This window comes from Mugil cephalus, chromosome 12 (genome assembly GCF_022458985.1).
Source record: "Mugil cephalus isolate CIBA_MC_2020 chromosome 12, CIBA_Mcephalus_1.1, whole genome shotgun sequence".
Lineage (NCBI taxonomy): Eukaryota > Metazoa > Chordata > Actinopteri > Mugiliformes > Mugilidae > Mugil > Mugil cephalus.
This window is the reverse complement of record NC_061781.1, coordinates 1,768,068-1,781,679: the sequence shown is the minus strand read 5'-3', so window position 1 is coordinate 1,781,679 and position 13,612 is coordinate 1,768,068. Positions and strand designations below refer to the sequence as shown.

Below are 13,612 nucleotides of genomic sequence, written 5' to 3'. Positions count from 1 at the left end.
AATTGTCTGACTGACTTCATTCTCAAGCGTGAAGTTCTTCCACACACCAGACATGTTAAGTCAAGTGATTTTCGTTCAACTTCGTCTTCTACTTTTATGTTTGCTTTGATGCTAGCTAACCGCCACTGAAATAGAAGAAGTTGTCTTCTTTGTTTTTTAATTTTGGCTGCTTTGATGCTAGAAAAGGAAGAAAACGCTACAGAGATGCAGTTTTGGTTTTTAGCAGACCTAAAATAAATAACTAAAACCTGATCCTGAGCCGATCTTTTTTAAATACATTGTTTTAATGCCTGGATAGGCCCAGATACTGATCGGGACATCCCTAATATAAAGATCATTTGTTTTTTTTAAAACTTCTTCTTTCACCTCTGTTGATGTCTCTTTCCCTTTTGCTTCTGGCCTAAACTTGAATATGTGTGTATGTGTGCGCGCCTGTGTATATGTATATATGCGTGTGTGTGTGTGTCTGCATGCATAGTCTGGCAGCGCCTTGGCACGCTGGCAGGAGCGTGCGCTGCGCAGAGTGTCCCGGAGTCGCGTGTGCTGGCGGGTTCTGTCCGTGTGCTGGGCAGACGCGCGACGCTCCCCCCCACCTCTTGGTGCCAGTGGATCTGAGGAAGGCCTAGTGAGAATTCGGGTCAGCACAGCACAGCCAGGGCGCAGACCACCAGGGGGACGGCTTAGCAAACTCACTAATGTAGGATAGTGCTGTGTTCATGTCACGTGGGTCTATTGGATCGCAAATGTCTTCTAAAGATTTCTAATTGAAAGTGACATGGCGTCCTTCTAATGATGCCTTTTTGTGGGTAAAAAGAAAGATACTAAAAAAATTTGTTTTCTACCACATGACATGAATGTGCTGTTTATAATGTGGATATAACCCTGGGTTGGGCCACAGAGCATGTGTGTAGAGACTGTAAAGCCTAGAGCAATGTAGGTGCTTAAGGCTGTGACACACCAAGCCGACGGTCGGCAATCATCTAGTCATCAATGAACATCAGTGGCCCTAGTTTTCAGGTGGGTCCATCTCATTGGCATTAGTTCTAGGGTGTCAAACATATGGACCACCTAGAGGAAATTACAAAGTGCAAGACATTAGTTGCAGCTGCTGTTCTTAATTTGTCCACTAGGGGTCGCGCTGTCTTAGTGAGAGTTGCGGACATAACACAATACAGAGATTCAGATCTAAAGAAACATGAGAAGAAATTTCACTTTGTTCCTATAGCATTTTTCTGAACATACTGTTGGTGCCGTTGGTCGAAGTCTTCGTGGGTTGTTCAAGTGCCATTTTGTGGACTAGACCCAGGCCTCAAAATTGCAGTTGGCCTTCATTGCCAGTTTTTCTTTAATAGCAGCTTGTTGCATCCAGGCCTTATTACAAACCTTTAAAACAATTCATTAAATTGTTTGTTTGTTTGTTGTTGTTGTTGTTTTTTTTTCTTTCGGTGAGATGGTTACGGAGCCCCTAAAGGGACATGGGGACTCCTGCCTGTCTCCTCCCTGATTTCAACCAGTTGAGCATATTAGCAACAAAAATGAATGACGTAAGAGGCCACAAGGTGCGCATATACAGAAGAAGATAACTGCCTATTCGCACGGAACTAGTTTTATATGGGACCTCTAGTAATTTGTAATGAAGCCGGTCATCGATGAGTCCCATGCAAATTGTCCATATTTGTAATTTGTAAAGTATAACTTACATAGCAAAGTACCCTCCATATTTCTTGTAACACATAGGTCCTGTGATGATACTAATCCAGTGCGAATGTCTCTGACCCATTCACTCATTTAGATCAAATCATTAAATCAAGCATGAATGTGTTCATCTGTAAAAGTGAAGCTGATTTAAATACTGACAGGTCGTTGGCAATTTCTTCCCTGGGATAAATAGTATCTAAAATAGCTACTATCCATTGGAATTCATAAAGTAACTAAAGCTGTCAAAAGTGCCCTCTGTTTGGGGGTGTAATATGTGAATCACAGGACGTCTCGGATGAAGCTAGTCCCGCGCAAATACATTTTTTGGTCTTGTGCACCCCTTAGAGGCAGCTCATACACAAAATAGTTTTGTTATTGTTATTAAAATATATATATATATTTTTTTTTTCCCCGCACGTCCCTTTAGGGGCTCCATAGTTTTTGCACTGATATACACATATATACTGTCCACAAAATATTTTGCAGCAGAAACTTAGTCTGGAGTCTCTCCTGTAGGAGCTGATTATGCTCCTGCAAAGGTCTTCCAGGTCAATCAGGTCATTTGGGTGAGGTTTTGTGCAGCGATGGACAGAAGAGTAGCAGTAGTCATACATGGCTTCTGAGCAACTTGGAATAGAATTTGTTTATATGTTTCCTTTTTGTTTGTTTAAATGGCTCTGACTGGTTGTTGGACTATCCAGTTGATGCAAAAGACTTTCTCTCTCTGCATCAGTTGAAACACGCCCTGTAATTAAATCCAAATTGCAGATTACTGGGCTCCGATTCTGGTAAGAATAGTGTAGTAGCTCTTCCTAGCTTCCTAGCCTCCCAGCTAACAGTAGTTCTTCCTAGCTTCATTTGCTCCCATCTAATTGTAGCTCTTCCTAGCTTCCCAGCCTCCCAGCTAATAAGAGCTCTTCCTGTTTCCCCTACTGCCGCCTGCTGGAATAAAGAGTCATTTTCTTTCATACTGACTCAGAATGCATGCTCTGTTTATCTCTTAACAGTAGTCTTTGCAGTGTGTTCAAGTTCAACTTTCTGGTCCAAACAAAAGAAAAGCAATGCATCTCCACACTGGCCTTTCGTTGCCAGTAGTTCCTTAAAGTCGGTTTGGTGTGTCCGTACCTTTGAACCAGTTCATACTGAGTAAGGAGCGGCTTCCATTGCTACACACTGTGTTGTTTGTCCCTCACAATAACGTAAAGTGGCATCATTTTTGATGATGTGCTGCGGTAAGGATTAGCCTTTTATAGTTTGAGTAAGTTCTTTCTGTCATGACCATTCAGTGATGTTCTTGTCTATAGATAAGTCCTTATTGTCTCCTACACCTCCATCCACCCCGGTGTCTTCAAGGTAGCCTGGCTGGCTGTGCTGCCCTATGCTTATAAGACTCACCTCCCAGCTGGTCCATCAGGAAAGCCGTATCTCAGCACCTCAGCTTCTTTCCCTCGAGCTTCTCGGATGGATAGGTGACTTGTAATGAAGTGAAATCAGTTTCAAGATATGCTAAATACACCCAAAGAGACACAAACTGTTCCCTAAGAAAACCGCTGCAAAGAAAGATGAAACAAAAGACAAGCAAACAACCACAAAGAGACTGAACTGACCAAACAGATTAAGAATGACCGCAAGGAAAGACTAAATGCTGCAATGTGAAAATTATGTTGTGTTAGTCTCCTAACACAAAGTGATATGAGGAACTTTTGTCAGTTGGTTTCAGGATCCATCCAGACTTCCATTTAAAGGGCTAGTTTGATTTCTTAGTTTGAGGTACTTCCCCACAGTGGATGGTTGTCGGCACACTCCCAAGTTCTAGGAGGCAGAGTGGAGTACCGGGATGGAAGCCAATCAATGAACTGCTGTAGACGAAAAGGATCAATATCAGTTTAATTGTTCTATATTTAGATTATATCACGTTATATATTTACCTTGATGTCAGACAGCTCTTTCAGATGGAGACCTGCAGCCAATTTGTGCTCCCATTGACAAAAACAAACAAAAAACACTTCCAGGGCACCAGACTTGCTGGTTTACTGTGGCTCACTTGATTGGTTTGTTTGTTTGTGGTCTTGTGTGACTTTGGTATTTTAACTTCTTGTTAATGCATCAAAGAAGTAACGAAGAGTTAGACAAGCTACTCCTGTGTTCAGATAGGTAAAATGACTGAGGAGACAGCCCAGATTGATCTTATTCCATCAGAAAATACTGTCTGACAGTGAGGTAGAGCCCTAATCATATTTGAAATATAGTATACACTTAAACTGACATTGATTTTTGAGGTGTTTTGCAGCTACCCCGGTCAACATTAATCTTGTGTACTTCCTCCAAACTAGAGGTGGGCTGACCACCATCTCCTGCAGTAAGAAACCAAACTACACCTTTCACCAAGCCACAGCATTTTGCAAGATTTGAAACAGAGAGGACGAAGGAGGCTTGTGGGGGATGTTGCTGAGATGCTGCCACCAAGCTGAGCTCTGAATCTATGGTTAAGGGTCTGGGCGCTTTCCTTCGTCCACCATTCAGTGTTAGCTTTCATTGCAGCTTCCCTCAAGACAGTTAAGTGTCCCTCACTCGCATACACAAGTATGTGTTGGGGTAGAGATGTGTGGTGAATGAGAGAGAGACAGACAGAGGAGTATTATTTGTGTTGGCATGCTGTTCATACTTAAGACGTTCTTGGCCTCCACTCCACACACACATCCACATGCACTTGTAGGCAAATGTGGAAATGCTGACACACACATGCAGTAAGAATTGGCTGGTATCCCTGTCCATCCAAGCTTGGGGAGTGCGTCGTTAACTGGGCATTCCCTCTGACAGCTGCAGCAGCTCACTCCTCCTCCTCCTCCCACACAGTGACACAGTCAGAGGGCATTCCTTTGATGGCATTGTTTTTTTTTTTGTTTTTTTTTTGCCTGTTAAGAGCTCAGCTGCATGCTTTGCAAACTGAAGTTTTGTTAAGATATCATGTTCCTGTTTGTAGACCCTGGCTCTGGCTCCAACTTCACCACCACCACCTTACAGACAGTTTGGAATTAAAAGGTTATGAATACCACAAGAGGGCGCCATTCATATGGGCTCTTCTCGTGAACAGAGTAAACACGATCCCATTTGAAGGCAACGCAAGCTTTTAGTCTTTCCCTCATGGTATATTAACCTCCTTTCTGCAATGAAAGCACATTTAAAACCAAAAGCCTCTATAAAGCATTGTATTTAGTTGTTAGACATTCTTATGTTTTCCTTTCTTTGTGCAAAAATATGATTTTTTGCAAAGATATCAGTTTTCAAGGTTCAAGGTTAAGTGTGCACCACAATAAATATTACTTCCAGAAATGTTCTACTGAAACTAGCAAAAAGAGCAAACTGTGGTATAATTCACAAAGTTTAAAATGCAATGCCACAAGAGGGCGCTATTCATATAAGTTGCTCTCATGAACATGGTAAACATCTTTCCCTCATACTTCATTTACCCCTTCACTCCAATAAGAAGTACATATAAAAGAACAGAATATGAAAAGTAAGGTTGTTAGACACTGTTATGCACACATCGGCCCATCGGTTTGTCAGACGTCCGTGGCATTTTGATAAAGTAAGCTAAAAAGTTTGGGTAGTGCACCACAATTAAAAAGTAAATTCCAGAAATGTAGGTCCTGATCTAAAGCATTCAGTAAGAAACCTGCAACAAAAAAAGCACAAACTCAGATATACTTTACTAATATTTAAAATGCAATCAAAGATCTAAGGTACATTTTTAAAGAAATATAAGGAAGTGTGAGTTTGATCTGATTAGGAAGAAGATTAGTGCAGATAGTAGATATCGAATGGGTGATGAATCTGTGTCATTTTTAAAAGATGCCTTCAAAAGATCAACCCAGGGACTGATTTGGGTGTTATTATATAACATCATTGCTTTCATTGCATGCATTAGCTGACATTTTGATTCATTACAGTTTAAGGAGAAGCTCTTCTTCTAGGTGGAAAATATCGTGTGGTATATGCAGGTTAATGGCGGTGTCTTACAGGATGGTGAGAGATGTCTTTCCTTAATCCTCATCATAACATAGCCCTTTAAGTTTAGATTTAAGGATGTCAAAAGTTGAGGAGAACGCATGTCTAATATTTCATTTAGTTTTACCAAACCTTGTAATTCATCAAGCAAAGTCTCCCTTAACATGTACAGTCAAGTTTTAAGATGCAGCATCGTCTGAAGATTGTAGCTCCTCAAAAAATACAAACAAAACAGCTGCAGAATAAGTCAGTTTTGTTTGAATCTCATCAATCTGATCGTATCTGTGTCACCTGTTCATTTTAGGTCTGCTTTGCCGTGACCACGTCTACACCGCCGTCACCCTGCTGTAGCACACCAGTAGCAATAAGCCAAGCTGAACGCTGTGTGTTGAGAATATTACCCAGACGCTCATTCTCTCTTTCTCCTTTTGTGCCCTTTATCTCTCTGTTCTCCTCCGGGGGACTTCCTCCTTCTCCGTTCCTCCTTCTCCTCTGCAGTCCCTTATCTTTGATGAGGTGGATCTGTCGGACGCCAGTGTTGCAGAGTCCAGCACAAAGAATGTCAACAATAGCTTCACGGTGAGTCCCAGCATCCTCCCACATACACTCATACAGTACATACACTCTGGCTTACTGAGGCAGAAGCATGTGTTAAATAGTACTCATTCGGGGTGGGCGATATGGCAAAAATATCATATCATGATTTTTTAAAAATAAAATCACAATTTCGATTTTTATCACGATCTTGAATTGAAAAGTGAAAAAACAGACAATATTTCCTCGGTATTCAGAGTAGAGACGTGGCATGGCAGAAATATTTTCGTCTGGGCAGCTCGAACCGCGGGTCAACCACTTTAAGCAGGCGTTTGAACCACTCCTTTTCTACCGTCTTGAAAGGTACCATATATTTTGCAAGATGAAAGGTAACTGCCTCTTTCCATCGTTTGATTTACGGAGTGCCTTTGTTAAATGCCTGTGTTAATGTTGACTATTTTGGTCTTACACTAGCTCCTGCCTCCGCCTGTGGTGCTGGTGCCACTGGGCCCCTCGCTGTTTGGCTCTCAGTATATTGTTTGGGATGCTTCCTTTTCAAATGATTGAACAGGCTCGTCGTGTTGCCATCCGACGTGCAAACCTGTTCTGTGCAAACTTCGCACAAAACATTTGCCTGCGCTTCATCAGTTGAGGAAAATTCAAACCAATTCCATACAATGGAAGTGGATATTTTTTTAGTGACCAACTCCGTTTGGCTTTCAGCCATGGCTCTCCATGCGGCTAACGCCACACACATAAACAAGGAGGCGGGTAAGAAAGCGCGTCACTGCCCGTAATTTGCTATGATTGGTTGGTCAGGTTGACGACGTAATACGTCTGGTGCGACGGCGCATCAGCATAGAACTGCAATTTATAGAATGTGTCCTAGACGATCCCACGATCTCTGCAGTTTGACAGATCGTCTTCATGTTGTAATCGTTCACGATTTAATATCATCATATCGCCTGCCCCTAGTACTCATATGACCAAGTATAGTCCAAATGCCAGGACGGATTCTTGCCCCACCTGTTATTTTTTTATCAAGGATGCATTTTAGTTACATCATCAAGTACAAATACAAGTTCAAATTACAGAATGACCCACTGCGTTCTCCCGCAGGTTGTCAGAACTACAAATTTGAGTGTGAAGTTTGCCTACTTGGTATTGTTGACCACCCAGCTTTCTTTCAACACCAATGCTGCTCCATCCGGTTTTACCCAACTTCCCAAACCAGTTATCAGCATAGTGGATTTGTAGACAGAGCCAAAGTTGTGTTTCTATGTCGAACGTTTGGGGAACTCCCTCCCATTGGTCATTGCCTCAAAGTTGGGACTTTCAATTTTCGTTATTCTCTCTAAACCTCATAAACACTCTTGCCGTCACATCGCTGCTAATCTCAATTGTCAATCAGTTGCTCTAAATTAACTCTGTGAACCTTTCGGATTTACCAAAATATCCAACTATTCCCGTAAGTTGAAAATGTGTGATGCTCAGCTACTGTAGCTTCCTGTGAAGGCCAGTCAGACGACATCTTCCCGAAGCACCCTCTATTTTGAGGACTGGTTTAAGGTCACCAACACCTTCTTGTGTTTTTGCAATAAACACCGAGCTGTATTCAGAACGCACTCAACATGCGTTCAGCCGGAGATCCATCAGGGGTTTACAAGACAAACAGAATCTGCCCTTCAGTGATGAGTCACCTCATGTGTTGCACACCTGGAAATGCCAGTTATATAGATATGAATATATTATTATTATTATACAGGATTATTTTATTATATCATCACGAGTGCGGCATCACATTATATGAATGGAATCTTGTCTGTGGGGCAAAGAATGAGCAGCTGAGCAGTGCGTGTGTGTGGGAGGTGAACACCAGTATCATGAGCAACCAGGATAAAAACAGAAAGTGAAAGGCCTACTAGTAGTTGTGCCCCATCCTTTCTATAAATGTCTCCTCTCCTCCGGTTGTGGCTATAATAAGAAACAAGGGGGAGGAGGAGGCAGGCAGGAGAACAGCGCCCGGAGGAGAACGCTCAGCTATTTTTAGCAACTCCTTGAAACGCTTCACAGAGCGCCTGGCATGGCTTAACGCCCGCCATATTCATAAATAAGATTACGTGTTCTTGCTGCACAGCTGTGTTACATGATGTGATAAAATGCCTTGCTGAAAGAGAATTAAGAGCATCAGTAAAAAAGGAAAAAGAATGTGAGAGCCAAGGGAAGGAGGGAGAAGACGAGAACATGTACAGGCAGAGGTGGCAGGAGGGCGTGACAGAAATAAGTATTTATTAATGATACGTGTTGGAGAACCGTTGAGCAGCTTAAGATGGCGAAGGGAAAGACGCCGAAAGGTAGCGCAGCAGAGGAATTCCTAGAGTGACGTGACAGCGCTGCCGACTGCGTCCGCTCAAATAGTCCTTGGGGAAGGAGGGAAAAGTAGAGGGCAGGAGAGGCAGGAGTGAGCAGAGCGAATAGGGAGCGGAGAGGCGGATGCAGATGAAGGAGGTACGGACGACTGCGAGGGAGCAGTGAGACGTAAAGCCAAAAGGTAATTTGTCGTGCTGGACGGTGGCTCACCTGCAGTGTCGGCCCCCACACGGTCACGCACACCTACTGAGGTACAGGGACCAGGCTTCGTCGGACAGTTTGGTCACGACAGAGAGAGAGAGAGAGACAGAGAGAGAGAGAGAGCTGCAGAGGAGACATTGCAGAGATTTGCAGAGACTGTCCAGAGTTTTTGTCGTTCTGCCAGTCTCCTGAGGATGAGTGATGTTGCTGGTGTCCTCTGTTCAGGTTGGTGAACTGTTTGGTGATTGTCCTTATTGGCTGAGTGCTTCACGCACCTTTCATGCAGACGTCTCCTCTTTGTGTTTAATCTGCACGTCTTACGCTGAGGCACCTACCAGTGGCACAAGGAATATGTCTCGTCTCCACAGTCGAAGGAATAATTCCAGACCTTTTCTCCAGTGCATGGTTAGCATCCACAATGGGTTTATAATAAGAATTATTATTAATCCTTACTCAGGGAAAAATCTGGAGGTTAGGTGCTTTCTCAAGGGACCTCAGCCATGGGCAAGGGAGAATGCTAACCTGTGACCCTTAGGTCCAACTTTACTTCTCTAACCACTATCCTACAAAGAGGCTACCCAGAGATGGATAAACCAGACTCGGTATGCAGGTAGATGTGTCTGTGAAGCGATGTAAATTAATTTGTCGTCATAACAAAGCGTGTTCAACCAGCTGCTCCATCCGGTAGTCACATCCTTGCAGCTGCTTGAGGGTCAGTTTCACTTGAGAGCCGTGTAAAAGTGGCCTGTGTATATACGATGAAGGTTGTTGTTGTGGCGCAGGCAGGGAGCACCTTGGAGTCCACGTGAGGGAGAGCTCGGCCTCACTCAGTGACTCGACCAGTCTTATCTCTCGTTACTGCTGGCTCTGCATCCATGAAATCCATCATGGATTTGAATTGCAATTTGTTGTGTAGATGATTTGCAAACTGAACATGATTGTGCTGTGTGTCTCGTCGGAGGTAGACTCTGTGCATCATGGTCATCAATCCTGTGTGTGTGTTGTGGGGTTTGCACGACTTATTAGTGGCATCGCTAATCAAAATACAGTAGAAAGTAATGCTTTGCAACAATAAAATCTAATTTCTTGACTTGAATTCATATGCTGAGAAGACAGGTCATGTGCTACATACTGTGAGATGCAGTTGTGTATAGCCTGTATAAAAACAGGCTGCAACTCAGCACCGTCACTAACATTTAATATTACTCTTTAGATAGGATAGTGTAGCAGGTATTTCTCTGAAGCCTTCTCCATGTACTGCAGCTAAAGGTTTAATAACTTTATCAAATAGTTGATGCACAGCCTCCTTCTCTCTGTTACCACAGGATGTTTGGTGAAATTATTAGTTAATTGTTGTCCAGAGGATTTGGACCGTTCCTCTAATAAAATTGTCCTCCACTACTTTATAAAAACAAAACCACACACTAATCCATGCAGCTACTGGTGGAAAATGAACACGTATTGTGATTAACTGCTGAGAAATGGCAGATAGAGAGGTAAACCGCACCCACATAGCCAATGTGAACATGCCCTTGCACAACACTTCCAGTAATCCGCAAGTTGTCGTCTCCACTTAAAAAAAAGGGCGGCGGGGAATGCTAATGTGATTAGCTTTATTATGAAGTGAGGGCAAGGAAAGGACAATAATCACACACACACTGTTCATACACACAGGCCTGATTTACACACTGATTATATCATTTTTTATTGTGTCCTTAGTTTCCAGGACATTCTGTTCAGGCTTTAACCAGATATTGATTAGAGATGTAAGGGGTAGATTGATTACAAGAGTAATTACGGTGATTGATCAGGGAACCTCTTGTCGGGGTCATGTTTGGAAGCAGAAGATGTCATAGACCACGGTTTCATTTAGAGCTGCCACTTACAGATACGTGTTCATGTATTCATTGTTGAAATAAAAATGAAAAGAAACCCTTTTTGGTACCAGTACAAGAGGTAATACCCAGATTCAGTTGCAATGCATGAATCAAAGTGGAGGCTGGAGGCATTTATTAACGCATATAAAGATGGATGAACGCTCGCTGTCACACCCATGTGTTTCCTGACATTTTGAAGCTCAGTGAGGTGCCTCTGACTGTCTCTGTCTTCTACATTTAACTCCCAGCTCATCCAAAAATGGTCAAAAATCGGTGGAGTGTGAGCAGCGCTGTCAGATTCCATGCCTATTTAGGTAATTTTGAAACTTATTTTGCAGGTATTGAGTTGAGCAACTTTGGATCATTTTCAGTTTTAATGCTGTCACAGTGTTAATACATTTTAATGCTGTCAAACCTGTTCTGTAAATTCTGCTCTCTTTCGTGCAAAGAGGAAGCTGTCTGCTGTATTATCATTAGTCTGTTGCCTCTTTCTAAAGAGTAGAGAACCTCTTTACCTGTCTATCAGTCGTCAACTATGATTGTCAACTTTGGTTATACAAGAGTAGCTAATGTGGGTGGTTGAAGTCTGTGTTTGTGTGTTTTGAACAGCTTTGGGCTTGTAAATCATCATCTGTATCTGCCAACACTGAGCTTAAGGTAACCATATGGTGTTGAGTCAGATGGCTAGCAACCGTGTCATTGGAAGCAGCAGCTAAATTGGACATTTTAACATGTTGGCTCGATTTGTTTTCTAGAGACACCCTGTTTTTAAGTTGACCATCCCATTCTTTCAGCGATATATCTCATGATCCCAATTTCTTCAAACTTTCCACAAACATTCACTTGCATTTTTAGTGGCAGTTGCACTATGTCAATAAGTGGTTATGACAGTTTTGTTGGTAAAAAATAACTCCTTAGTGATGGATGGCATATATATATATGGATATAATAACATGGATATTATCTATCACTGAGGCACACAACAGTGATTTTATATTATTTGAACCTTCTTCCTTGGGATTTTGAAGTGATTGTAGCTGGATGCCCACTTCTACAAAGAGTATCCCCAGTAATAAATCATCTCAGTGTATAAAGAGTTTGACTGACTGTGGACTGATATGAAGTATATGAATGTTTGAGGTGGTTTTAAAAGATCTATCTGGGGGCGGCTATGGCTCAGTAGGTAGAGCAGATTGTCCATGAACCGAAGGGTTAGCGGTTCGATCCCCTGAGTGTGCCATATGCCGAAGTGTCCTTGAGCAAGATACTGAACCCCCAGTTGCTCCCAGTGCAACTGGCGCTGGTGTGTGTGAATGTGTGTGTGCTTGTGTGAGCGGATGGGTGGATGTGTCTCTGACTGTAAAAGCGCTTTGAGTACCTTTGAGTAGGTAGAAAAGCGCTATATAAGAGCAAGACCATTTATCTGAGCCTTCATTGTGAATCTTTAAATAATGTATTCAGTTTTCTCCTGAAAGTTAAAATAGTCTATGTTTGTTCATAATAGTAAGTCAGATAAAGATATTTTAAAAGAAGTGCGTGTATAAATGCAGCAACAACACAACACAAGAATTACAACTAAACTTCTTGTTTTAGTCATTTCGGCAAAGTTTTTCTCCACATTACATTATAAGTACAGTATGAATTTGAATCTGAATCTGGTCATGTGTATGTGGCAACATGTGGAGCCAGACGGTTAGCTAGCAACAGTAGCCTTCATGTAGAAAGACAAGCAGCGCTGCAGCAGCTGTACTGTATGTGTTGATGAGCACCTGCTGTTTTCCACACCTTGTAAAAGCCTCAGGTGCTGCTGGTCCAAACAGTCTCATGATCAGACAGGCAGAGGGAGGAGGAGGAGGAGGAGGAGGAGGAGGAGGAGGAGGAGGAGAGAAGTATACGCTGTTTGAAAAGCCTCAAGTCTTTTTTTGTTTGTTTATTGTTTATTTTATTTCATTCATTCTTTGATTGAATGGATATGTGCTTAGTCCAAAGGGTCCAATTATTGCCAACTGGGTAGACTTGCACTGAAACTGTAATAACGTGTTGAAAAACCAGTGAGCACTTTGTAGGAGACAAAACAATTAGGGGTGCTGTAAAGGCTTCGTAAGCCTCAAAATTAATTCTACTAACTTCTATCATTAAATAGGAATCTTTAATGATGGAAGTTGGTAGAATTGATTTTGAATTAATTTAAACAGCAAAACTGCAGAATTGAGTTTAATTTGGAGTGCAGAAGAATGTTATAACAGCTGCTCTCTGTAATGGATCTGTACCTACCGTTGTTTCAAAACCATCAACAACCGTTTGTTGTGTGTGTGTGTGTGTGTGTGTGTGTGTGTACCATGACTGGGGGAGATGATCCATATTTTAGAACAAGCTGTGAAGTGTCTTTATCACTCACTGAAAGTGCACATGTTGAATTATTAATGTAATTTTCACTGCTGTGGTGTTTGGAGCAGTGACAGAAAAATCTACAGTAATAAAGTGAAATGAAAACACTGGTTATTATTGAACAATTATGTTCTCTCACTGTCCTGTAGGGGGACTTCAATGTGACCCAGAACCTATTGCATGTTCACACTACCAAAATAATGAAGTCAAATGCGTCCCAGACAAACTCCTACTTTAGATGAGGATGGATGTTAATATGATGTTTAAATGGGACCTGAGAGACAATGTAGTAGAGAAGTTGTGAGTGTTAATTAAAACACTTGAGAGATGGCAGGAAGGAGGATGGCAGTAAATTAAAACATGCACAGTGGTTCATCTTAGAGACATTAGAGAAAAGTGCTGCAGACGTTTATTTACCTCCCTGCTTCCCTCTTCCCTCTGCATGAATATATAATGACACATTTAACTGAAGTATGATATAAGTGATCAATTATAAACTTAATGGATTAGTATTTGCAGTGATGACCTATAAAAAG

General features: G+C 42.0%; 1 protein-coding gene across 9 annotated transcripts in view; it reads left to right on the top strand.

Moving 5' to 3' along the window:
* Positions 1–13,612, top strand: part of dgkh (diacylglycerol kinase, eta) — a 62,527-nt gene that overhangs the window by 16,928 nt on the left and 31,987 nt on the right. For 5 of the 9 annotated variants that reach the window (XM_047600719.1, XM_047600722.1, XM_047600718.1 and 2 more), the window contains 2 exons: positions 479–637; positions 6,205–6,285. In XM_047600719.1, coding sequence (XP_047456675.1) covers positions 479–637; positions 6,205–6,285 — 240 coding nt within the window. Of the gene's footprint in view, positions 1–478; positions 638–6,204; positions 6,286–8,188; positions 8,792–8,882; positions 9,037–13,612 lie in introns of those variants that run through there. The other 4 variants (XM_047600726.1, XM_047600720.1, XM_047600725.1 and 1 more) reach the window with 3 other exon arrangements.